The sequence below is a fragment of the Drosophila subpulchrella genome, chromosome 3R (genome assembly GCF_014743375.2).
Source record: "Drosophila subpulchrella strain 33 F10 #4 breed RU33 chromosome 3R, RU_Dsub_v1.1 Primary Assembly, whole genome shotgun sequence".
In the NCBI taxonomy this organism is placed as follows: Eukaryota; Metazoa; Arthropoda; class Insecta; order Diptera; family Drosophilidae; genus Drosophila; species Drosophila subpulchrella.
The window spans coordinates 6,834,454-6,861,102 of record NC_050609.1 but is presented as its reverse complement, the minus strand read 5'-3'; the positions used below and the strand labels follow the sequence as shown (position 1 = coordinate 6,861,102).

Here is a 26,649-nt window from a genome sequence, read left to right as displayed (position 1 = left end):
GAAGCAAAAGCAAAAGGCTGCCAACACTTCACACTTCATTGGAGCGCCGCCTTTGAGTCACTGGTGAAATGGCGCTAAACACACACAAATAACACACATACAGGGGGGGGGGGGTGGACTCGAACGATTAACAAGCAAATTAGCATGAAATTATTTCAAAACAGGCGCACACAGTAAATAAATCAATTAGCTCAACAACAAAAAAGAGCAATCAGCAGCAGCAAGTGCCGAGCTTCGAAGGAGGTCGCGACAGCCGGCTCATTGGTAAACAAAAGCGAACAATTAAAAGCTTTTCCAGCATATGCACAACATATTGCTGCACTTGGAAAAAGAGAAGCCATTAATTCAAGACATTTCCCACACTTCTGTCTGCCAGATAAACATACATTTCTAATCAAAAAGGTAGCATGTTCAGATCTTATTTAACATTCTAAAGTCAGATATCACTATGCAATACAGGTTCTAATGGAATACTAACATGGAAAATTTAAAAACATTATTCTTTAAAACACATTTCTGCTTTTATTGAAACTACGTATGCGATATAATCTATGAAGCCTCTTAGAAGATCTGCAAAAAACTCATATAAATTTTGACATACTGTTTTTGTTAATGGGTAGTTATTTTTTTTAAAAATTGTGCTATCTATGTGCTAATTCATTTTCTTTAAAATACATAAACATATTTATGATTTTAAAAGATCGAATATTGCGTATCTTTATTTTTGAGTGCTTGCGGGGTAGGCCAAAAATTGGGCCAAAGTCTTAGTCAACGCGGCCGCTTTTTCCCATGACTTGGCATCATCTGCATTTGCATCTGCGACTCCACTTGTCATGTGGGGGGTGTTCGAAAGTTGCGCTTGATGGCAAACGCAGATGCAGAATACTGAACACAGATATGGATATGGAGCCAAAGATATGCAGATACGCGCTGGCAGGCAGCTGCACTTGCCCCGTCACATTATTTTAATTATTTGTTTACGCAAGACAAACAAACTTGCAGGCGGCACTTGTCTTGTCTCGTTTCTGGATCGTCGTTAAAAGTTACGAGCTGGAATTCAGAGTTCTGAGAACCGACTGAACTGGGAACTGGCCGAAAACAAAGCCAAGGCGCCTAATTAGCCCTCCCGCTTTGGCGTCATGCGAATTTGTCAAATTAAGCGGCCGACGCGCCGCTTCAGCTCCAATGAGTCAGCTGTTCGGCATACCAGTGTCAGAATTAACGTTCCCGAAAATGTGCAGGCAATTATCAGGGCCAGCTGGCAGCGGAAAAAAATAGCAGAAAAAAATTAAAATCCGAGGACAAACTGGCTTTTTGGCAGGAGAAACAGACGACAACATGCAGGATGCGCGGCGCCAACATCTGCAGGAGAAAAACCCGAATCAGCCGCCGAGTAAAATGAAAAGTCCGGGGAAAAGTGGGCGAGGACAGCTTTAGTGAAGCGACACTGATTAAAAAATTGTTTGACAAGAAATCAGCGCGACATTTGTCCAACTGGAGAGTGGAAAATGGAGCAGGGACAGAGTACAGACTATGGAATACGAACTGCAGACTGTCGCCTGTTGACTGCCTCTGGGATACTCGTACAACGAAAAATGAAAACAGCAAAAAACACTAGAGTGTCGCTGTTAATTCGGCGTAAATTTAATTGTCAGCTATAATTAAATTGATTTTCACTCCGGTAGCAAACTGCTGACTGGAGGCATGGCTTCCCTGACTGCCGTGCGTTGGCCCGAAGTGGCGCCCAATCAGCTTCAATTTTCCCCGTCTTCCTTTTCAATTTTCAGATGGCTCTGGAAAAAAGTTGTCTTTTTTTTAACAAAAATTTGATTTATTTAAATCGGAATTACTGGGCTCTCTACGGCAAACATTTACGCATTTTTCTGCTTCCCTCCAAATCCAAATATGTCCCTGGGCCCCGGGCATCCCCAAAAGAATATATAAATACATATTTTTTTGGTGCGTGGGCAGAGAAATTAAATTGCATTAAAAACACATAAAAATATTTTAGGCCAGCCCGTGTCAGGGGGAATTTCTTGAAGCGGCTACAAAGCTATCAAAGTGTATAGTGTACAGTATAGTGTAAATATGTGTATAGGCCTAAGATCTAAATTTGTGGTACCTTACACAGGGACGTGGGCCAGGGGGATTTTGACAGATTGTAAAAACACCCTATAGGTGTTTTAATATAAATTATTTTTCCTAATTTTCTGTATCGTTTTTCTGTAGTAGATACATTAGCCTTTAAGAACTAAAATAAATATGGTGCCTATCATTTTATTGTGGGAAAGAAAAATATTTCAATCGAACCCAATGATTTTTTATTGAAATCCTATGGTGCCGGAAAAAATATGTATTTACAAGATTACTTAATCTTAAAAGTTATACATTAAGAGGAAAAGTATATGTTATCTTAGCAAACCCCTTTTCACCTAACTGGCGACTACGCCCCTGACCTTCTGATGTTCTGATGCCACAGGGCCGAGTTCTTTCGAGCATCGCGCTGTTTCGAAAAACTGGCACAAATTCAAAAATGATTTTTACGCAATTTTACGACAACTTGAAAAGGAACGGGCTATAAATAAATTGCCCCTTGGTTTGGCCGAACTATTTGTAGTTCGTATCTGTGAGTTACTTTTGTGCTGCTGCCTGTGACATGAGTATGAGTCACAAGGGGAGTCAGCCAGTGGCAGAAGCAGTCGCTGTCGCATGTTTACCTACGAAATTTGCCTTGTGCATTTTAATTGAAAATAATAAACACGCGTGTAAATAATGTGCCATGCCCCCCGTGTCAGAGCCACAAAGCACTCGGGCCGGCATATTTGGCCCAGTTTTGAGGTTGCTGCCGCTTCTCTCTGCTTTCTGCTCCTGTTTGCAGCCCGGCGAGCTGTGTCCTGTCGTGTCCTGTAACGGCGCCTGGGCTCCTCTTCAAAACCTCCAGCTGCAAGTACAGCAATGGCTCGTGTTGCGCAGCATGTGTTGCATGTTGCTGTTGCAGCAGCAGCAGCAGCAGCAGGAGCAGCACAGCAGCAATGCTGTGTCGGCGGAAAATATCCTGCAGCAAGTCGTTGCCATATTTTACTTTTTAAATGCCGTGCGGCTGCTTTGTGTGCCATTTGCTGGCATTTTAATTTATTTGCTCATTTTCACTATGTTTTCACTGTTCTCCCGCTTCGGTTTCAGTTTCGTTTCCCAGCTTTTTCGACTGGTTTGTGGTCCCCAGACTCGGCGTTTATTAAAACCAACACATTTCACAGCTCGAGTGAGGAGCGGAAATTGAGCTGACTAGTCGGGGCTTTTAGGATTCAATCCTGCTGGTGACACCAGAAAGTGTATTTGACTTTCGTCCTGCCACGTGGCTGGTTATTTTTACATTTGGCCCGAAATTAAAAGCGCATAAATTTGTGTAATTCATGGACAAGTGCACCAGCTGCTGTGGTTGCTGCAATTCTGGTAGAGGCGTAGCCCACATTCTTCCCATGTAATTGGTACCCAGTAATTTACGCGCCATTAGAGCGACCTGTCGAACCTTCTGGAGCGATGACCTCCAACCTGCCCACCCTCGATCCAATTAACATAAAAATAAAATTGCAACGCTGCCGCTGTTTGCATTTTGCTATTTTCTGTAATTGCAATGCTCTGAAATTTTAATACGCTGCAAGTGGCATTCAATCAATGGCAATTAAAAAACGGTTTGAGCAAATAAATAATTAAACACAAACGGCCAGGTTGCGTGGCCCATAAATCAAGGAAATCAGCTTACAGCAACATTAACCAAAGCCACAACTAATTTGGCCATTAATAATGCAGGTCGGTCCATGGAGCATAATAGGATTCCTGTTTAGACTGGCCGAGTGCTGCAATGTGACCACATTCTCCCTCTGAATTTAATGTGTTGCTTAAATGCCCCTCCTGCAGACGGACTCTCGAGCTAAGTCCCCGAAGCCCCCAGCAAAGGCGAGCAACAGTTGCGATGAAAAAACCCAACAAGGAGCCAGGACATCGGGGCAAAAACAAAAAAAATATATATAAAACAGCCACGTAATGGCCGACAACAAGGACAACAAAGCGCTGACTGGAATATTTTTCGTATTTTATTATTAAATCACGTAGCCAGTGCAATACGGCGTCCTAAATGACAGCGAACGCATTTTAATTGAAAGCAAAGGCAGCGCCGAGAAAGGTCGTTTCTCAGGCTCTGAAAAATCTCGGGGTAAAAAGATGAAAACCTAAAGCCAACTTGAACCGATGATGTGGCACAAGCAGACGAATGGGGAAAATGGGCTGGGAAAATCGTGGGAGGTTGGGAAATGCTGGTGGCTAGTGGGCGTTTTGGAAAACGGCGAGCGAGCGAGTGAGTCGCGCTTCTGCGAGAGACTTTGGCCGGGAAGTTTTCTAATTGAAAATGGCGTCGCAAAATTTAATTTGAAAACTTTCACTGCCAGGCCGGCGGAGTGCCGGCTGACCCACAACGACATCGACAACGACTTGCCAGATTTGTGAAAAAATCCCCAGCTGAACTGCGAGAAAATTCTCGGACATATAAGGGGCGTGGCAGTGGTTTCGGTCAGCTACATCAGTAGTCCACAGGAAAATGAATACTTTTCCAACACACGAAATAAATGTTGTAACTAAGAATGTTTTGATGATAAATAAAATGTAACAATGTAAATTTGAGCTTTAAATTATCATTATTATTTCTGTGATGAATTTGATACATTTCTACATTTTGACCTGTATATATAAATCTGTTGCAGCAATTGGAGAAATTGATACGGAGTTCAAGCCATTAAAGCTCCAGCTTTCACTATTTAACCAAAGATTTTTTCTGTAATGCTGAATTTAGCCATGAATGGATTTTTGGATCAAGTAACAAAGAGTTTAAAAAAAATCCAATGGTTTTTATAACTATACAGAAATGTAAATTAAAATATCAAATTTTTTAACAAAGTCATTAGTACATTTATATTTTATTACCCTTCTAGTAGGATTGGTTCAATTCTCTTATTACATAAATTACATAAAATATGTATTCTAACCTTAAGCCTTTTTTTCTATCAGTGCACACACTTGTTATTAATAAGCCTGCAAAAGAATGTTGGGGAACATTTCATTTCAGGGGGCCGCCAAGAAATATTTCGCCTAATTGAATCGCCTGGCGCGAACATTTGTTGCTCGACTTCTTTGGCGCCATGAATTCGCGACACTCGCCCAAAACATTTGGTCTTTAAATAATTTTTGAACCATTTTTCTTGCTTTGCCAGTCCCCTGCGAAAAGGGAGCTGCTTAATTTCTACATTACCAGTGTTCTGGCCGAAAACGAAGTAATGCAAACAAAGAGCTACGAGAACACAAGAGTCATGTACTCGTGTTGAGCACTTTTTGGGGTTTATTTGCCCCCAAAGATGGCGGCAACCGGAAGTGCACACACACACGCAGAGAAGAAAAATACGCAGAGGCAAAGTCAAAGGCTGAACTAAGGAAAACAAAACATTCTGGCATTTCTAATTATAAGTAAATATTCATACTCACATTTCTGTGTGTGCGAGTAAAGCACTTTAAAAGTTATTTACACACACACAGGCTGAATGGAGGCAACCATGTTAGGCAGCCCGTAATGCATGCTAAAAAGTGTGAGAAAGTACATTAGGGTCACTGACGACTTTGACTACACTACAAAGGGGCGTGGCAGGGGGGCGTGACCCGACAGCAGATGGAGGAATGGCAGCAGGGGGAGATTCGTCCGCAATGGCAACCACTTTCGCTCTCAACTTGCTACATTTTGTGGCAAGTAAGTGTGTGTGCGAGTGTGTGTGTGTATGTTTGCCATAATGTACAATTTAAATGTAAACAATTTGGCCCAACGCGGCAAAGGCAGCCGTGGAATAAAAAGCAGTAAGTAAGGTCGGCATTTCAGGGGGAGACAAGGGAAAATGAGGAAATGAAAAGGCCAGAGTCCGGTTGGAGAGTCTGAATAAAATATTTAAGAGCCGGGGCAGCATCGAAGAGTTACCCCATCCCTTTTTACAAGTAGAACAGAAGGGCATATGGCAAACTGGCGCAGTGTAGCATCATCTGCTGCTGCCGCTCTGAATAGTGAAACTCAAATATTTATCTTGGCAATTGCCTGTAATTTGGTTTAGTTCCGACTTGCCACCGTTCTAAATAAACTTTTCATTAGCAGCAGCTCAAACATACAGGCACACGCTGCGGCACAAAAAGGGCTAAGAATCGGGAGCATAGCACATTTATATTTATGCTGAGCCCGCCAACGCCTCTCTGATTTTCAGTTAATTAACTAACTTATATTTTGCGTAATTGACTTTTATGTGCGTTTGGCAAACGTTTCAATCAGACCCCAACCATTCGCCAGCCACCAGCCACCATTTACCATTTACCAAGAAGACAAAGCCACAACCGCAGAACAAAACCGCACTGCGCATACAGTGCGTATGTGTAATGTGTTATGTTATATGTGCTATATTATATGTGCTATGTGCTATGTGTCAACCCCAATGGCCCGATCCGAATTCCACTCGCTTACGCTTTAAATATCAATTGAACAGAACCATTTGGCCAACACAGAAAAAATGTGCACAAATTGAAAGATTGCCAAATACACTCGTTTTTTTCCCCCTGTTACAAAACCATTGTTTTTGGCTACTGTTTACAATGACACGGCACACTTAATAGGCAGCCTGTGAGTCTAAGTTTATTTAGCCAAACGCTTTGTTGATTTTCTATTATTGTTTTTGCAACACTTTTCGCTTGCCATGGGTTTATTTTGCCCAAAGTTCATTAAACTATTGGATTGCAGCCAACAAAGCCGCAAGAAGCAAAAGAAAGAAATCAATTAAATATATCCGCTGGCTGTACTACGTAGAAATCTTAAATCTTAAAGAGCCGCAGAGGCCTCCAACCACTGCATAATTAATGCAACGTTGTCTTGGGGCTGTGGCCTTGTGGCAGGGAGAAGCCGAGAAGGCTTCCTGGCCAAATGGGGCACGAAAAGCTGCTAGCTGCTACTGGTTTATGCATGCAAAGTAACACGCTGCGTATGCGCAATTTTCCCCGACTAAACTTAAAGCCTTAGGGCCATGGGGAAAATGCTTAAATCGTAAAATAAAACACAATAAAAAGGGCTTTCTATCTATGATGGATCTCATCCCCAGAGAGATCATCTCCCAATGCTTTTCCCATCCCCACTTCATTCGAAAACGCATTCGAAAACACTCCATTGTTCTTAATTGGAATTATAAAACAGCCATAAACACTCAACGCATTCGATGGAAATGAATTGATCCATGCTGCCTGAGAGCCTGTCAAATGCACCGATGCACAAATGATGAGCTACCCAGAAACTCCCTCATGCAGTGGAAATTCCAATTGAACGGGGAGGTGCTCTTGTCGCGCCCTCGTTCATCGGCATTCTCGGCATCTCTGGGTTAAGTAAATTACCAGTGGCTAAAAATAGCCAGAAATAATGCGATGTGTCAAAACAAAACATCAAAAACGAGGGTGGGCCGCAGGTAGACTCAGTTTTTCGCCTTGGAACACTCGGAACTTTGGAAGACACATCAAAGACGAGGACGACTGCCTGCCAATAGAAGAATTAAATGTGGGCATAAATCATTAGGAACGAGCAGACGATTGCCGCTAACAACTGGGCGAATGCCAGAGGCAATTAAAAATAGATCTGGATGCGATTGGGAGTGGGGGCAGCACATCAAAAGTGCTCCCAGCCCTGTGCTTAATTGGTCAGGAAGAGGAGTGGGATTCCGATTCCGATTCCCCTTCCGCTCGAGGGGATGGTGCAACCACATGCGTGACCCAAGCAGCCATGATTCAGATTTAGACACTGCCATTTGGCCTCGCACATCCGGGGTATCCGGGGTATCCGGAGATCCGGGGCCATTCATAAGGATTTACGGAGCTAGGTGTCGTCTTCGCTCGTTTGGCCGCATATTTGCACAGCCTGCCGCAAGCCAAAGCGTTTGACAAATTGCAGTAGCAGCGGCGGCAGCAGAGCTCCGGCAACAGAAGCCATTTTGTTTGCCATTTTGCTCAAGTTGTCAGCGAGTAAGCGCCGGCAAGTATGCAACGCATAACAAATGGCCAACTCTTTGGTTTTTGCGGCCAAAAGAACACAGCTTAGAGCGCTGCGTTGTGGGATTTCAATAATTTGCAAATATTTTTGCTGCTGCTGCACATACATATATAAATTTTTTGTTTTTCTCTAATCCCATATACCCGCTCGTAAAAAAAAACATTGCAACATCAAAGAGCAACGAAAATATATTATTCGAGTATTTTTTGCCAAATGAAAACTTTGCCTGGTGTCGCTGGAAATGAAGCCATAAAAGCTCAGCCGATCGAGTTGGGAATTTAAACTGCAAATAAACTCGGGGGCAATTTAAACACAGTGTCTTGCTTTAAGGAACCAGATAACGAGGCCCAGAAAAAACGAAACGACAGCCGCATTATTGTTCAGGTGGAGCAAAAATAAAAGAAGCCGCTCGGGCGGAAACAATGTGGAAATTTTACAGGTTGCCCCCTGTCAAATAAAGTAACACAAAACATGGGCCCAGCACAAATTCACAAGAAATCATATTCTTTTTTTCAAATCAAAAAAGGAATATATATATATATATATATAATATGGGGGAGCGAAAAACCAACCGACAAGGACCAAAAAAGAAACATCAAGCTCGACAACGACAAACTGATGGCGCTGGTGACGACAACCGGGAAACGGAACGGAAGACAACAACAATACTTGGGCGGTACAAGGCGGTGGGCGGTTTAAGGGGGCGTGGCCCTTGATCAGGTGTGGGCGCTCAGGCGTTTCCAGCGCTTTTGGGGGCGGGGCTGCCGCGAATAGCAAGCGGAAGCTTTGTGTTAAAATAACAAACAATCAGCCGAATCATGCAGGAAGTGCAAATAATAAATAAATATATATCGCACGGCAAGGTATTGCTCCTGGATCAACTTCGACTGGTGGCGGCAGTTCCCTTGCCTGGCTAATAAAATGGAAAAAAGTGAAGAAAACGGGGAAAATGTCCTTTGGAAATCAAGATGTTTTGAGGTCCAGAAGAAAATGGGAGTTAGGATGAGCAGTTTTATTCAAAATGGAACGTTTAAGTGATAAAGCTTTTTAAAGCAAGCTTTTTAAATGTTTTAAAGACATTAAATATACAAATTTTTACACTGTAAGATACTTATTGGGTAATATCCTGTAAATATTTAAAAAATGTATTTTTCTTAAAACTAAAATGCTGAACGTTTTTATTTTAGACTTAGGCAAATAAAAGCCTTGTAAGGAAATCATTTTAATGAAACATCTATTTTGTAATGTTTTTAGACTGTAGGGTATTTTCTCTCCATTCAAAGAAATAATATACTTTCCTTTTTCGCCCACAGTACCCGCTCGATTGGTTTGGGCCGCCCTGGGCAAAACCGTGGAGCTGCCCTGCGACTTGACCCCGCCCACGTCGCAGGACTCGGTGAAGCTGCTGCTCTGGTTCAAGGACACCACGGGCATTCCTCTGTACAGGTGAGCGAAACTACTTCCCTATATGTTCTGGTTATCTCCCGGGTCACTGGTGCGTAATCATCCACTTGAAGAGCCTGCCAGACAGCCGTCCATCCATCCATCCATCAGGAGCGTGAAATAATCGTCAACATCCCTTTTCTTACACCTAACGTGTTTTATTTTTTCTCGCCGAGCCGAGCGCTTTTGGCTTATTTCCGGCAGCTGCCACACATATGTGCGTACAATGTACATGCGAGGATGTGTTTTTTTTTTGCGGGCAAGGATGCGCCTGTCATAATCCACTTTGTTATAATAAATGTAAAGCACATCCGATTACGGCTGTCGTTGCTAAAGTGTAGCAAATTTTCACGCACATGGAGACCCCGAAGCCATCGGCCCTCACACACAGGGATTTTTATAAATTTGCGCTGATAAATTTTCAATATAAATTGTGGCAGCCAGCGTGTGCCCTGCATGCCAAGTGGAAATGCCTTCCGACTTTGCGTGCGGCAGCCGGGAAACACTCGGAAAACTCTCTCGGGAGTACTCATTAGAAGGGGTTTATGGATGGCTGGAGGGATGGATGGATTGGATGGGATGGTATAGGGGGGCTGGGGATCTGTGTCAGCCAGTCCTGTGCACGTGAAGTGGCCGGCACTCGATAATCATAAGCGGGGAAAATGCAGCAGGAGCACTGGCCACCCCAAAGGTCCTGAAATAAACTGAGTAATTTACTAAAACAGCAACAAATTACTGCAATTTGCGCAAAGCTGCCAAAGTCGCGGAGCTGGGGGTGAAAATATGCTCCAAACAGGACGAAGACAGACGAAGGACCTGAGCACTCCACACTAAACTTCTGGTTCTACTGGCTCTCATGGTGTGCAAATTGAGCGTCATTTTTTATGGACCTAAATTATGCGAGGGGCGGTCGAACGGAACGGAACGCATATGCTTATTTATGACATCTAATAATCGCTACATGCTGCCACGCCCCCACACTTGTACCCGCCTTGGTTTTCCTGGATTTTCCTTGATTTTCCATTTTGGTTTTCCACAGCCTGGACTCGCGGGGCGGAAACGTGAAGTTGGCTCCTCATGCGGCCATAGCTAGCGATCTGGGGCAACGTCTGTTCTTCAGCATCGGCGATAATCCCAAGGATTCCCGCCTGCAGATCAACGATGTGAAGCCGGAGGATGGCGGCGTCTATCGGTGCCGCGTCGACTTCTTCAACTCCCCAACGCGCAACTTCCGGCACAACCTGACCTTAGTTGGTAAGTGGCGATATTATATGGTAGTGGCATTGCTGACTCCCAAAGTGGCCACATTATCCTGGTTATGGTATCCATTTCAGTGCCTCCCGAGGAGCCGCGCATCTTCGATGCCCAGGGCAAGGAGATATCCCAGATGGCAGGACCCTTCCGAGAGGGCTATGAGCTCTTCCTCTGTTGTCAAGTGCGGGGAGGTGAGTAGTTATCGGATTCAAGCTTCGGGCTGCAGTTGTCAGGCTACATGGAAAAAATAAAATAATGGAATATCTGATAGATAATCAAATTGTCATAAATAAAGTTACATTTTTAATGGATTATTTTCCGTTAGCTTAAATATATATAATGAAAAGTAGTCGGATTTTATGTGAAATCTGTTTTTTAATATCGGAATAATCATCCTAACATTACAAAAAGTGTACAGAAATTATTTTAAATATAAATGCCTTATTTTAAATAAGTGAAATGAATAAATTATCAGTACATTTTTAGGCATTAATTAAAAATCGCATTAGCTTAACGACCAATAATCTCTGTTGTTGCTAAGTCAGAAAAGCAGTGTTAATCCCCTTTAATTGCCAACTGTTTTGCACCGTGCACTTAAACGCACTTTATGCGGTGGTTTGACCCACTTATCCATCGTACGTTTAACTGCATTTGTCAGTGCCACAGCCACCGCAGTCCGACGCATTGTTTGCCATGGCACTCAGGAGTGTCAATTGCAACCGGTGGCAAGGATCCGCCGTATCCTGCTGCCCCCGGGTTAACGCATATCAGCCAGATGGGATGAGAGGCCCGCATTCCATCTGGCTGAAAGGGAGCAGCTGCATCCCCTGCTGATGTAAATCACAACCCACTGAGCGCTCTTCCATCTCTTTCTACCCACCCCCCACTCTCTGCAGGTCGCCCACCGCCCAAGGTCACCTGGTGGCGCGATGACACCGAGCTAATCGGCACCAGCCACACCTCCGTGGAGGAGGGCACCACCGTGATGGTTAATCAGCTGCTGATTGGAACCACCACCCGGGACTTTTACGGAATTCGCATCGAGTGCCGGGCGCAGGGAACGCGACTCGTGGATCCCGTCCGCAAGGATGTCACCGTGCAGGTTTACTGTGAGTCTCCCCCCTCCCATAAATATTTGCATTTCATTACCTTAAAGTTCCGCCAGCTACTTGCAAATAAAGTTTTGCATTTCACTTAGAGATACGAAAACATTCGCTGATTAGTAGTCTTGTTGACCAAAAGATCCTTTTACCTTTATTGCTGGATGAAAATGTTGTCTAAAATATATACAGTACTGATATACCCTTTGAAGAAATGGGTTTTAGGCAGATGGCAACCAAATCAAAATATTTTAAAGCCAACTCTTAAAGTTAAAAATATAAAAAATATAACTTGAAACAATTTTTAGAATTATTTAAATTGTTCTAAAAAAATCTAAAAAAAAAAATTTCCATTTAAAAAAAACATTTTTATGAATTTTAAAATTATTATTACTAAAAATAGAAAAGTAACAAACGTTAAAAGGTTTCTTACGTTATTTTAAAATAGGTATGGTAGAAATGGTTTTTACATATTGTTATGCCTTAAATATTTGTTTAACAGTGTAAACAGTGTAAAGTTTTCCTATTTTAAACTAAATTTAGGTACTTAGTTATAAAGTAATATTATTTTTTCCACATTCCCAGTGAAACCTGTTCGCGTGAAGATTGCCACTCCCAACGAGCTGCTTACCGCCGGCCAACCCATGCCCATTCGCTGCGAGTCCTGGGGCTCGTATCCTGCGGCCAAGATCACCTGGCTGCTCGATGGCGAGCCCATCCGGAATGCTGAGGTCACCGTGCACAGCGACAAGGAGGTGAGTAAATTTCCCAGCCAAATTGCCCCAAATTGTCGGACTATTTTAAGGGGCGAAGAGACATAAGGGGCGTGTATCCCGGATGAGGAGAAAGTTTTCATTCTTGTTGCCTGTTCCCAGGACAACGCAACTTTGTGCCGGAAAATTTGCTTCGAGCGTTTGACATTTGATAGCTGGCCGCACTGCAGCAGGCACTTGTACACATACACATATATAAAACCCCGGGATGGGAGGCGCTTAATAGCTTCAGATTCGGGGACAACAACAAAGGCAACCCAGGCGACCACTGGGTGACCCTAAGTGCGAGCAGGGCAAACTTTTCCAGTTTTCCGCCAGCCGCAGAAGGACACAGAAAAGGATTAGGGTATCGGAGGAGCAGGAGCAGTAGGAGAGACGAACCTTCTCTTCTTTGATGAACTGCATTGGCGAAAAGTTTCGGGCAAGCTGCACAAATTTTCACTCCATGGCCCCGGTTAATGTGCGAATTTTTATTGGAATTGGGGCCTTTAGCAAATGGAAGCAATTTTTTTCCACTTCAACTCGCATTTATCAGATCCTTCTGCCAGTGCTTTTGGAGATGTCTCAGTTTTCGGCATCCATTAGTACGCTTTCGTGGTGGCACTGGCACTGCCTTTTTCGTTTTCTAATTATGCCATGTAAATGGATAGTTGCTGCCAAACGTCGCCAGGCATTAGTCAACTCGTGCATAACCGACTCGACTTCGATCCCAGGGACAGATTTCCACATACACACATGGCAGGGAGAGTCCTGCGCTTGTTAGTTTCCCTGAACTGGCTGCGATTGTTGCCAAAACGTGGCTCGACTTTGGTCCTGTAGCTGGTTGATGTCGTAACTTAATACCCGGTTTGCCATGAGCTCCTCCACCGCTCCTCCGCTCCATCCCCGCTTTTCCGAGGGCTGACTGGGCTGGGCTGCAAAAAAGACATCGGCTTAGCTCGAAATTCGAGTCATTATTTTCAAAGACCGAGCTGGAAAATGCTACTCGAAAGGCCACAGCACATACCCTGAGCTGAGTAAAGTTGCGCATCGAACTCGGGCATATGACAGTCCAAAAAGAGTTTAGGTTTCACTACAAAATATCTCCAGATAGGGTGTATCGCGTTCCCTTGGTATATAAAATATTTTCAATAATAAAAGAAAAACGTTTAGCTTTTTCAAAAAGAGAAAGATACAGAGCATAAAATGTATTAAACGTAAAAAGATGTTTATAAAAGTTTTAAGCAAAACAAAAATATTTTATTTATTTTCTCTAGATACTTACTTGGCCTCCAGGACTTTATTTGATTTTTTAATAACCTTGTTGTTCGATTATTTTCTACATTTTAATCGCTGTAAGCTTATAATCCCCATATGTTATTCCCTTTTCCACCTCACAGGACGGCAATATCACCACGAGTATCCTGACTCTAAAGGTAACATCGGAGAACGATAATGCCGAGCTGACGTGTCGGGCCACGAATCCCTGGTTCTCCGGTGGCGCCATCGAGGACAAGCGCATCATCCGAGTGGCATGTGAGTACACACAGGATATATTCCTCCTTTGCGACAGGTGAACTCGGAGCCTGTTATTAGCAGAAATGCGGCCAGTGGAATAAAGGCTGCCGGGCATTTGGGTCTGGGTCTGAATCCGGGGCCATATGGCCAGTAGAGGCTTTTGTGTATCCTTGGCACAAACTGCCCAGGTCCTGGCCTATTTGTGTGCGGCTGTATGTGTGTGTGTTAGCTGGACCGAGGAAAGTCCAATTAGACGCATATTACGGCCAGAGCCAGCGTAATTTTATTAAGGCCAAAGGAGCCAAAGGAGCCAAAGAAGCCAAAGGATCCGTAGCCGAGCAAGTTGGCCAGGGGCCACATCAACCTGTTGGCCACCTATAGCCATCGCTAAGCTGCTTATAAAATGCAGTCAAGTTGACTTCAATGTCGTGTTCTTCGACTTGCCCTGATTAAATTTGCACCGTTATGTTTCTATTGCTCTTTATTTTTTGCCGGCCTCCATAATATTTGCAACATCCGCTTCCGGCTTCCGTTTTACATTACTCCCTCCGCTGCTCTCGTTCAAGTTTCTTTGTATAAAAGTGGGTTGGACGAGAGCACTGGGAAAAAACATGATCAAGATTTCGTTAGTCTTAAATTTGAATTAAATTTGGAATTTAATAGTTTTTTTAATATTACACCAATTGGTTTTATTTTTTTATATTTTATATTCTTTTATTTATTTGACTTTGAGCAATGAATAAATGTTAAAACATTAAATTGTAAACTATATTCCAAAGGTCATTCCATCTTTTCGGAGTGTTTCACAATAAGAAAGGCTGAATTACCTGCACTTAAATCAGGCCGGCCTTTGTCCTGCCTTTTAATAATTTACCATAAATACCAGAGCTTTTTCCTGCCCAACAGCCCACGCAATTTGACATTTGAGAGCCGTAGAATAAACCACTATAGTTTGGTCCCTTTTCCATACTCAAAATGTCAGAAAAACGGGGGAATGTGGCTAAAGACTGACTGGGGCCAAGTGGCGCCGACAGTCTCCGACGCGTATTAGATTTTTACAACCGTAACTAATAGTCCCATTTGGCGTGTGGTCAAGAGGCCTTCTCGTCTTCCTCGTCCTTCCGAAGGATGTACGGCAGCTGGGGCTAAGTACATTACGCAATGCCGCTGACCAGGAGCAGGACCTTCAGCTCACCTCCCGGGGCCATTGCCGTTTATTATTTTGACTTTTATTCAGCAATTCGCCGCGCTCATTAAGCCGGATGCCGCACTTACTTACTTATTCCTGCCGTCTGCCTACTCTTACAGATCCGCCCACGGTATCGGTGCACTTGGCCAACGAGGATCCCAGCCGGCTGGTGACGAGGGCCGAGGGCCAGAATGTGACTTTTAAATGCCGGGCGGATGCCAGGCCGCCGGTTACCAGCTACTCCTGGTTTAAGAATGTAAGTAAACCCACTGATTTAGCCTAGTTCCACACACTGATCAAAAATAATAGTAGTTTCCCCACATTTTTAGTCAATTTAAACATATTTCATTCGATTTTCATCCAATAATTTAACATATAAAAAAATATGGCATTTAATAATTGTAGTTAACTTAAGTATTTTAAGCATTGACTGAAATATGAACCTGTTTTTTATTAAATTTAAAATTGGGCTATAATATAACTACATAACTTTATTATAAAAATCCATTAATTGCATAGTATTTGCCATACTATCAGGACTTAAAGATTTTTAATTTTGATTTTAGTATGATAATAATAACATAGTTTATTATATTATGTACCCTAATTTAAATACTTTTAAAATGTAATATTTCGCAATCTGATATTTTTGGAATTATTCCACCATTTTTATCAGTGTTTCATTTTCACCGCCCCAGTCTAACGACCAACAGCTGACGTGTATCAGACACTTTTCGAAATTTTTATTATCAATTGTTGGTGGCCCCAAGGCGTCGACATTCTTGCGGCTCTCTATAAGCAGACACTTTTGCGGTTCAATTTCATTTGGCAAGATGAACCCCGACTTCTTAAAGACCGAAATGCCTAGGATTCCTCTGATGGGCGGAGAACAATGGTGGTCAGGAAAGGCTGAGAGAAACGGTCCCACAAATGCCCAGCTCATTTTTCAAACGTCTTATAATTGGCTCATGATGTCCATTGAAGTCCATTCGTGTTGCAAATTATTTAACTATTAATCATGCGACAAATAAACCGAAAGAGATTGAGATTGCCCCATTTTTGTGCTATTTTTGCTGGCCGAAAAACCATTGTTGACTAGCTGGCTGTGACTTTGTCTTGGCTTTTTATTATTAAACCGCATGATTCTGACATCCTTTGACAGTTTTGTCCACATGGTCACATCATCATTTTTCATAACTAGCAAAAACCATAAACCCGAGCTCATATTTTCCCTTGGCTTTTTCCTTGCCATTTTTCTCCTTTGCCCAGGCAGTTAACAAATTGCCAAAATCATTTGGCAGAATGGGTGGGTGGGCTGCTTTTCTAAAAACTTCTCTTTATTTAGGGCACTTTGATTTTTGATTTTCAGTTCGGTTCGGTTCGCCATTTTCTGGCTCTGGCATTAATAGGCTGCCGAGAAAATGAGGCAAAGAATTATGAAAAACGAGTGGCCAAATGTGCGCAAAAAAGTTCTAAAGAACCAACTTTGTCACTTCCTCGAGTTGTTCGACGTCAGTTTTGGGCGTATATAGATTTTTATTATCAGCCGCTTTTCCGCTTTTCCTTGGAATTTGCCCACTTTTGCCAACTTTTGCACTGGGTCAACTTGAACTTTCGCTGTCGGTAAATTAATGAAATCCCACAGAGGAATCAAATTAAAGCAGCTTTCGAGGGGATACACAAATGTGTGCGCCCTGCACTTTCCTGCATTGTTAAATGCATTATTGCACAAGGGCCAATGCAATTACCGCCCTCCATCAGCACCGTCATGGCCTTTTAATGAATTTTACAAATAATCAAATGATGCAGCATGGCCAATTTGCGGCGGATCTATAACGCGTGTCTCCACAGAGGCGCGGACGGTTCGCCCTGGTGCAAATTAGCTGTCAACGATACATATACCTATGGATATATCTGCAAACTATACACTGGCGGTGGCAGGAACTTAAGCTATTTAAATTGCATTATTATTATTATTATGAATTAATTAAGCGCATGTGAAAATGTCAGTCTGGATTTTGCTACTAAATGCATAATCGAATTATTCCGGAGTCAAGCTGTGCTAATGGAGCATTTGCATCCGCATGGAGTCACTTTATCGGCATCGCCTGCGATTCAGGATAATTCAATGAGCAGTTCGAGTGCCGGCTGTCAAATGTCGAATGCCCAATGTCGGATGTCGACTGCTATATGCCGAAAAATACATTAATTTGATTTAATAAAATCCGTTTATTATTCGACCCACTAAAATACCGCATTAGGCGGTGGCAACCACTGCCGCTCGGCAAATAGCAAATGGCAAATGGAGAATAGCCAGGCGGAAAGCGGGGGCATTGGCTCCATTGTGGTTGCCATTTAGTGCTGCTAGTGATGGTGGTTGTGGGTGGTGTGGTCACTCCACAATGCAGCCGGCACCACCGCAATTTGACCCCTCTGAGGCCAGTGGGACAATACTTTTCGGCATATGTGTGTGCCATTGTTATTCCAAAACAAATGGGGAAAGTACTCCAAATTAGTCATTAAACATTAAAACTATTTTGAAATACTTGAGCTATGACAATATTAAAATACCATGCGGATGTTCTCTGCATTTTGGATTTATTTATGATACTAAAATTATTTTTACATTGATACATTGATAATTTAATACTCATATAATAAAACCTCAGCAATTATGTGTAATAAAAATCTGTTTGCCAAATAACTCCTTGAAATTTCATTTATACTTATACATTGGATTTCATATTGGAAATTAAATCAAGTTAAATTAAAATAAGAAAATATTAAAATGGACGCTATTATTATTTTCAGTATGTTTTTCAATCAAACTAATAGTCTACAGGGCAATATTGGAATACAAATATTTTATTTCATATATGTACTCAGTATTGGATATTGCATCAAAGAACGAAACATCAATAAAAATTGAATTAAATGCCAAAAAGGAAAATACATGTATGGACCTGTTTTTGTTTTTTTTTAAATAGCAAAAATAAAGCAAACATATATAGATTTGAACGGCTTATAGTAAATCCCTTATTTAAAATCGAAATATACGTATCCTCTTTGGTATTTCCCTTCCCTAAACCGCATTTTAGGAAGTTTTAAACAGTTTGGCCCCCAATTTCATCTGCTCTTCTTCCCTATCCCCAAAAACCCGCCAACCCCATATCAACCAATTGAAACCCGCAATAATATCCCCTTGTTCACATTTCAGGGCATGCGAATGTCGGGCGAGAGCACGGAAATAATGCACTTGACGCAGCTCGAGAGGGAAAGTGCGGGGGCGTACGCCTGCGGGGCCACAAATACGGAGGGCGAAACCCGGAGTTCGAGCCTCACTTTGAAAGTGCAGTGTAAGTACGACTTGCGAGATGCGAAATAAAATATACCCGTATACCAAAACCGATATAGCCAGAGGGGGTACGTGATGAAATAACATGGCAAACCGGAAGCGGAAGCTGCAGAATAAAATCAAAATCAACAAGCAATGGCTGCCGCCGGAATGAAAGTTGCCAACTTTTTTTCGGGACGTTCGGCGGATGGGGAAATTGCTTAGAAATGATGCATGACCGTCCCTAACTCCATCTGTAACTGTCGGCGTTTGTTGCGCGCTTGTTTACAATTGTAGAATTGTTAAATTCGGATTCTGGTTCGAGGAAAACCCGTGCTGCCGCTTGCCTAAACAACCGCCATTGATTTATACACACGCACAGACAAAACTTTCGCCTATAAATCCGCCCCGGAAAAACTTTTCATAAACCTCACAGTCCGATTTTTCCGCTGCCTCTGGTCGGATCTCCCATGCCTTTTGGCCATTTTTTGCCTGTGATTAATGTGGATTTCATATACTACTCGCACAAGCGATTTGGTTGCATAAATCAGAGCGAAAGCTGCACAATCGATGTGGAGGGACCAGGGAACCAGGGACTCTGAGCCACACGAGTGCTTCTTAAGTACACTATTTGGCCGGGTTCGTGTACCCACATACAATCCCGAGAAAGGGATTCTGATTCTGATTCCAGCGAGCGATGGTGCGTGGCTCTTTGTTGGCAGCATTTATTGTGTTGTCAGCTTACAAGAAAATGTAAAAAAAAAACGAACCAGAATCTTTTCATGTTAGCAACGTCGGAAAACCGGAAAACTGCCATGGTTCTTTGGCTGCCACTTTGACAATCCGAAATGCATTTCTGCAACCCCTTCTCGAGGACCATACGACAGTTTAAGTAGTTTATATTTGAAATTATGAAAGTTTCCCCGAGAGAGACGTCTTTGCATTGAGTTTCGGCCTTAGGTAATGGTAACTTTTCCCCACATTTGGCCACCACCACACATGCTCGTTCTCCAGCAACAAGTTCGCAGACGCAGACAGATGGCTTAAGTATTCGACGATGAAATGCAGGCCAACTTGTGATAAAAGCCAAGAACGTAGTAATGAAGCTTCGAATGCTTATCTGCCTTGGCGTGACTTACATTTTAAAGGCGGCTTTCAGCACACAATCTGTGATACTGGTATATACTTTCTACCCACCGAGTCTTGGGTATTCAAACAGACAGACACATTATCCCCGGGGCCAGAGGCAGTGCTTCCGCATATCTGCTCCCATTTCACAGCCAAGTGAAAGTAAGCGCCGACTGACTCGCTTTTCTTCCGATACCTGGGCTCACACAGATTTCCCCGCTAAGCTACACATAAAATAAACAGAAAGGAAAAAGTGAGGAGAGGATGAGAAAAATCCTGGGGAACACAAAACACCCTCGTTCGTGAAACGGAAACATGTTAATTACTATGCTCAAGGCTATGTAGCTGGCTCGACTTCCCTTTGGATTCTTGCCTCATATTTTTTGTGTATATTTCGAGGGGGTCTGCATTTACCCCCGAGACAAGGGCGGCGGTTGTTTGCTCTCCAAGGGGGTGGCTCAGCGAATTTAAAATGGAAACTTTTTGCTGCCTAACAACTGGATGCCGTGTATATTTATGAAGCTCCCGATTCGCTCATCTTTCTTCCAGTCTCACCGCGCTGCAAGTCCGGAACCGAACAGACCTCCATCGGAGCCGTCAGCCTCCACTCGATTCTGGTCAAATGCGAGGTGGATGCCGATCCCCCGGACTCCGTGCGATTCAGCTGGACCTACAACAATACCCGGAACGTGTCGCCGGTAAGTCAGCCTACAAGTCCTACTTTTCTCGGGGCACGGAAGAAAAATCATTGAATGATTTTAAATTTAAAAGGGATTTTTCTTAAAAATAACCAAAAGGTTGTTTTACGTGAATAGAAAAATATAATAAAATGATTTTACAGAGATATTTTAAAGTGGATTTTCCTAAAAAAAATTGGTTACAAAAGACACATAAAGATAGATTTTGTTCGGGCAACACAAAAAAATATTAGAAAAGTGATTTTAATAAATATAATAAATATTAATCGTATAAAATGTATATAATAATTAAAACCAATCATAATTATTTACGTGGCACATTTGTTTTGTCGGATATCTGGATAAATACCCCACTTTAATCAAGTAAAAATAAAAACTCAAAATTAATTCAGTTACTCAAAGTTTCAAGCACTTTTTTGCGTGCATCGAGACTGGGGCAAAGGTACGTTGTCCGGAATCCAAACCGAACTTATTGTGTCTGTAATTATGCCGGGGAACGTGCTGCAGCCGGAGCTTTTGGCCCGACTGTCGCAATTACTCGGAATGCCAGGGAATGCCAGTGAATGCCCAGGATCCAGCAGACGGAGTCGGGTAGGAAGGAGCCAAGTTCGAAGTCGGGTGCTATTAGCAGAACTTGTGCTAAATACTCGAGGGTTGTCTGGGATTTTCGTTCGACAATTCAGAGCAGACGAACAATGGTCGAAGCAGGGAATCGGGTGCCGTACGTGACTGAATTAAAATTTAATCAAAATGTATAAATTCGGAATGGCACGGTGGCGGGGACAAGGATACTACCCATGTACGATCAAGGTGGGGAATTTAAAATGCAAACCGTTTAGGTGCCAAGCAGAGGACTGCAGAGCTGGCAGAAAAAACCTGAAAGATAGATAGATAGAAAGATAGATAGATGGGAGAGGAAAAATACCAGAAGCAGTCGAATGGCTGGCCAAACGAACCGAAGGACTTGCATATGTGACTCGACGGCTGTGGGACAGCTGTGCACAATAAATAAAGTAATTCATTTACCGCAGAAGTTATTTGAAAATCTGCACGAAAACCCGGATGGCCACCGGATGACTTATCCCGTCTCCAGCTCGATTCGTTTGGCTTGCAATAAAAACTTATTTGCCTTCAAATATTTATGCCCCGGTCTGGGGAATCGTTTCTCGTTTTGGTTGGATGGTTTCGGGATCTTGGGTTTTGCTTTGATTTCGTTTCGATTCGACGACTCCTACTGCACTTGATCCTGCCTATGTTCGCACAATGGAGCTGGTCTAATCCCCCGGCTTTGGCCATCTGTCTACCATGCATTTCAGGTGCTCAACTCGAGGATTCAATCGAACGGACTGGCCAGCACGGTGACGTATCTGCCGCAGACGGACTCCGAGTTAATAACACTGGCCTGCTGGGCCAGCAATGCGGTGGGTCGCCAAACGACGCCCTGTCTGGTGCACATCCTGCCGGCAAGTAAGTAGATGTGGAAGTCGAGGAACCCCAGCCCAAGTCGAGGAAGTTGTTGCCACAAGATGCCGGCACTTACCTCCATCTTCGCCGCAATTTAAACAAGACTGGTGTCGGTATTGCCACCGGTGCCGGTGTTGTCCTTCCCTTTTCCCCCCAGTCCATCTCTTATGCACACATAAGGATCTACTTACATAATTGGCGAGTGTGTGCTGAAGGGTAGGATATGGGGAGGCGCCAGGAGAGGGCCAGGATGGAGGACGAAGTGCCGGTGTACTTTGCCAAAATGTTGCCAAATAATCCTCAGGTTGAACTGCCTGCCGTTGCTCCAGGTCCTGGCCAAATTCGGTTGTTATTAATGCAAAGTAGGGGCGTGGTCATGCACTGAGAGAAAGGTTTTCTATGCCCCACTTGTAAAAATGCTTTTAAAAACTCGAACTTTAAAACAAATTAATATTTTTGTTTTTGGCCTAGGACTACATTATGTAAAAGTTTCATAATATATTAACCTTGTACAACTATGGTTATTTTAATAATTTCCAAATAAGAACCTAAAAAATACAGCTTTAAAGTCCCATTTAAAATAGAAAAAAGTAAGAAACAAGTTGTTTAATATTTTATTCTTTTGAAACTACAAAAAGAAAATTTATATTTTTCTAAATTTTACCTAATATGCTAACATTCTTTGATCACAAGTGAAATTCCAATTTCATAACCAAAACACCTACAGCAAAGCTTTGGTAAATGTACACATTTTGAATTCAAGAAAGTGCAACATATTTCGGAGAATATTTCAATTCCCCTTCATTTTGTGCAATCCCTTGGGGTAAAATCAAAGCTGACTTAATAATTTTAAGGGCGTACTGGCAGTCTTTATTTTTGTTTTAACGGGGCAACGCCTTCATTTGCGGCAAAGTGGCGCTTTAAGGCGACGGGAGCTGCTTTTAAATGCAATTACGGATGGCTGGGTGGATGGTGGATGGTGAATGGTGGGCGGTGGTGGGCCATTAAGCCCCGGCTTGTCCATGACTATGACTAACTGCTATCTGGATACCCTCTTTTCTTCCGCACCCCCAACCTTTTCCCCTTTCGCAGACACTCCGGAGGCACCGAAGGCCTGCGAGTTGCGCAACGACACAGTGCTGGAGGTCGTTTGTGTGGCGGGCAGCGACGGAGGCCTCTCGCAGTACTTCATGCTGGAGGTGGTGGGCGGGGACCCCCTCTACGCCAGCGATCCAGGTGGATCGGCGGGCCAGGGACGAGGTCAACAGTTCAGCGAGGCCATTGGCCTGGGCGACAACGAGATATCCACGCTCAACGATCAGGTGAGTGTCCCTAGGCTGAAATCGAGTTAGTCTAAGTTGATAAGTTCCGGCAGGCTAAACGTAAATTGCTCAATTAAATTAAAACTTACTCACGGTTCGGCGAACAGCCGTCGGCTCACTTAAAAAAGGGAGAAAGCTGAGAAACTGACAGAAACAAGCGTAAGACTTGGCAATAATTCACTTGAAATCCATATGGCAAATTAGTGTGCATGTCCTTTGACTTTTCTGCTTGAATTATTAATAAGTATTTCGGGGGGTGCATCATGTAGCTAGGACTGGCGGTTCCTTCAGCTCCACTCGAGTGTAAAAGGGACAACATAATTAATGCTGTGAGTCCGATGCCCCCGTATGGTATAGGGGCTACTAGGTCCTGTGCACCCTTTGTCCGGCACTCGGGGAGTGCATGCTGAGTTATTAAATTATCCCTGTCACTCCTAGATGCGAATATCATATGAAAATTTCATTTCATTTCGTTTGGCTGCTCTCAACAGCCTTGATGAAGCGCTTGCCGGGCGAGTTTATTAGCAAAGTAGCCAAGCGCAAAGCTCATCACGAGGATGGTCATGAAAATGAAAATGAAAATGGAACGATGATGATGATGATGATGCTGATGGCAGCAGGACTCTGACCCACGCGTTGGTCCTTTGGCAGGCAGCTTTAAAGTCTCATGCTAGATAAAGGACACACACATTCGCACGCAGGACGAAAAGTAGGAGGGGGGGGGTTGGGTTGGTATGAGGTTGGAAAAGTGCCGCAAGGACAACATAAATTACTTACGCTTACTTGAGTGGGAATTTGTGCGTAACCAACGAAGCTCACTCGATTGTGTCCCATTACGGCAAACGGATATTCAGTTTAAAATTTCAGACACTGTCCTATTTCAGCTGCTGTTTCTGTTTCGTTTGCCATTTCTCCTTACAGTACAGTTGCGTATTTTTTAGGCATGAATAATTATTTATGCGTTGGGTCTGCAAAAGGGGACTGAAAAGTTAAAAATACATGGCATATGACGAGTGAATTATAAATGCGCCCGTTGTCATGCTCGCATCCCAAATCAGCCAAATATGCGTGTATATAACATAAATGTGTATAATTCCAGGCGACATCTGCACCCATCTTTCGCATGCAGGAGAACAGTCCACAGTTCCGTTTGAATAATTTAGAGCCGGGACGTGAATATCAATTTTTAGTTTACGCCGTCAACGCCAAAGGACGAAGCGAGCCGCCGGTGGTGATTGAGAATGTACGCGTGGCCGCCCAACTGGGACCATATGGTGAGTACCCCGATACCATCCTATCATATCTTGTCCCCAAAAAAAAACACACAACACCCAAAAAACTTGACATTCGTGGAGCGGAAACTGAAAAAAGGCAGGACTCTCCTGCTAATCACATAAAGAGCACAAGTTATGGCCACCCCGAGTTGCCAGTTTGTGGATCACTTCTATCCCAGGGCCAATAAAATACCCGGAGCCTGAAACTGGAACTGAAACTGAAACTGGAACCCTTAACCAGCTGAGAACGGAACTGTCTAATTCAACGCCTGACTGCATTTTCAAATCAACGCAAGTTCGGGGAAATCGTCTTCAATCAGCCGCCGCGAAAAGTTCGCACATGGCGTCACAGGAAGAGGTCCTTTGGAACCAGCCGAGACTGCCTAACTGGAGGCCCAGGGGATTGGGAAGTGAAGAACTGGGATCTGGTGAATCCAGTTCCACCCCAAAGACGAGACGCCCTTTTCTAATCCACTGACTGAGTTATGCAGTGGAGCGGAAAGCATTTCAGCATTTTCCATCAATTCTTTGAGTGGGGCACACGCATATTACGTATACGCAGGGGCGTGCCGCAACAGCCTCTTCATTTTGCTCCTGCCTAACGACATAATGCGACTGTCTCTGTGTGTGCGTGAGTGTGTGTACATACGTGGCGGAGAAGGTCCTTTGAGTGCCAGTGTGTTCGTGAGCCGGGCGTAAGCGGAATTGCTTCAATTTTCGTTTTGCTTAACGGCCACCGTAGACACTTTTCTTTTATTGTTCCTTTCGCCAGTTCTCTTCAGCTCTCGGCATTCAGCACACAACTACGAGTACGACAACAATGTTGTCATTATTTTCATGCTGATTTTTATTTTTATCTGCATTTCCATTACCATTTCCACAGGCATTTTCCTTGGCCCTGCCCGCCCTTGGCCATTTTCATTTCGTTTTTCGTGTGCTTCGCTCGCCCAGTTAGCCATAAATCACTCATATTGCCCCGATTTAATGGGGGCTAATTGCATTCGATACGCAAATGTTCGATTAAGCGCACTCACTAGATTTTCCCGAGCGGCAGTCAATTCGCCCTGCGAAACTTATTTACATGAAACAACAGCTGCCTTTTCCCGGCTTTTCCACGAGTTACTTATGTATGTTAATGGGCTGCCGCAGACTCGTAAAATCGGCCTCTGTGATTACACAACCGAGAGACTATGGACTCCATTTTCGGTTGCCCAGGGAACCTTCTAATTTATGCGGAATTTTAACAGCCGCCTAGCCCACGCAGATTTTTTTTCATTTTCCTAAGCTTACCATTCCAACATACATGTGTGGGGCAATAAATTCCATAGCCGTAGGTTGTCGTTGCCACCTAAACAGATTCAAGAGTATAAATAAAATGAAGGCAAATCAGCTGACGCTGATTTAAATCAGTTTACGCAGAACTCATCAAGAGAATTTATTGCACTCTTTGGAGCGAAAGGAAAACGTGAAAAGTATCAGGCAAAGTGGCCACTTGAGCTGGGAAAAAAGCATCAAAGGCGAATAAATAAGCAAAACAATGTAGGGGGAAAGGAAAACACAAGCTTGAGAGATGGCAACGGGGCAAACTGATTAAAAAACAGGCTGAGACGATGACGGAGATGCCGTGAACCATGGCATCAGAAGCCAGCCAGGCCAGGGCAGCCCATCCAGAGCCAGTCCAAAAGGCCAGGCAATAACAAAAATTAAATTGAGCCGCAGGTGTAGGCAATTTCCACTCAAACGCTCACTTCAAAAGCCAGGACGAGGAGCCGGGAGCCAGGATTCCATAGGACCTTAGGACAAGGAGGAAAATAAGGAAGAAGAGCTGGTATGGTGTTGGCAATGTTTCAATTCCGAGGCCGTTGCTTTGACGGCCCGCAAATCGAGCGGAAATGCTTGGCTGCTAACCGAAAATCGGGAAGAACGCGGGGGGTCTTGGCATTAACGAATGTCTAGCATAAATCTTGCCCGGGGATCATCTTACAATCAGTTTGCCTTTGGGCCCTTGGCCTCGGCTCACACATTATGCTGCAATTTCCGCTGGCTGGAAATCTAATAAATATAAA

The 26,649-nt window shown here is 43.4% G+C and overlaps 1 protein-coding gene across 4 annotated transcripts in view; it reads left to right on the top strand.

The window, feature by feature from the left end:
• LOC119550321 (nephrin) overlaps positions 1-26,649 on the top strand; it is a 67,398-nt gene that overhangs the window by 30,376 nt on the left and 10,373 nt on the right. For all 4 annotated transcript variants that reach the window (XM_037858939.1, XM_037858948.1, XM_037858930.1 and 1 more), the window contains exons 3-14: positions 9,421-9,553; positions 10,590-10,804; positions 10,885-10,995; positions 11,701-11,913; positions 12,490-12,659; positions 14,057-14,192; positions 15,483-15,619; positions 18,581-18,719; positions 20,375-20,523; positions 21,840-21,990; positions 23,080-23,309; positions 24,409-24,583. In XM_037858939.1, the coding sequence (XP_037714867.1) occupies positions 9,421-9,553; positions 10,590-10,804; positions 10,885-10,995; positions 11,701-11,913; positions 12,490-12,659; positions 14,057-14,192; positions 15,483-15,619; positions 18,581-18,719; positions 20,375-20,523; positions 21,840-21,990; positions 23,080-23,309; positions 24,409-24,583 (1,959 nt within the window). The remainder of the gene's footprint in view (positions 1-9,420; positions 9,554-10,589; positions 10,805-10,884; positions 10,996-11,700; positions 11,914-12,489; positions 12,660-14,056; positions 14,193-15,482; positions 15,620-18,580; positions 18,720-20,374; positions 20,524-21,839; positions 21,991-23,079; positions 23,310-24,408; positions 24,584-26,649) is intronic.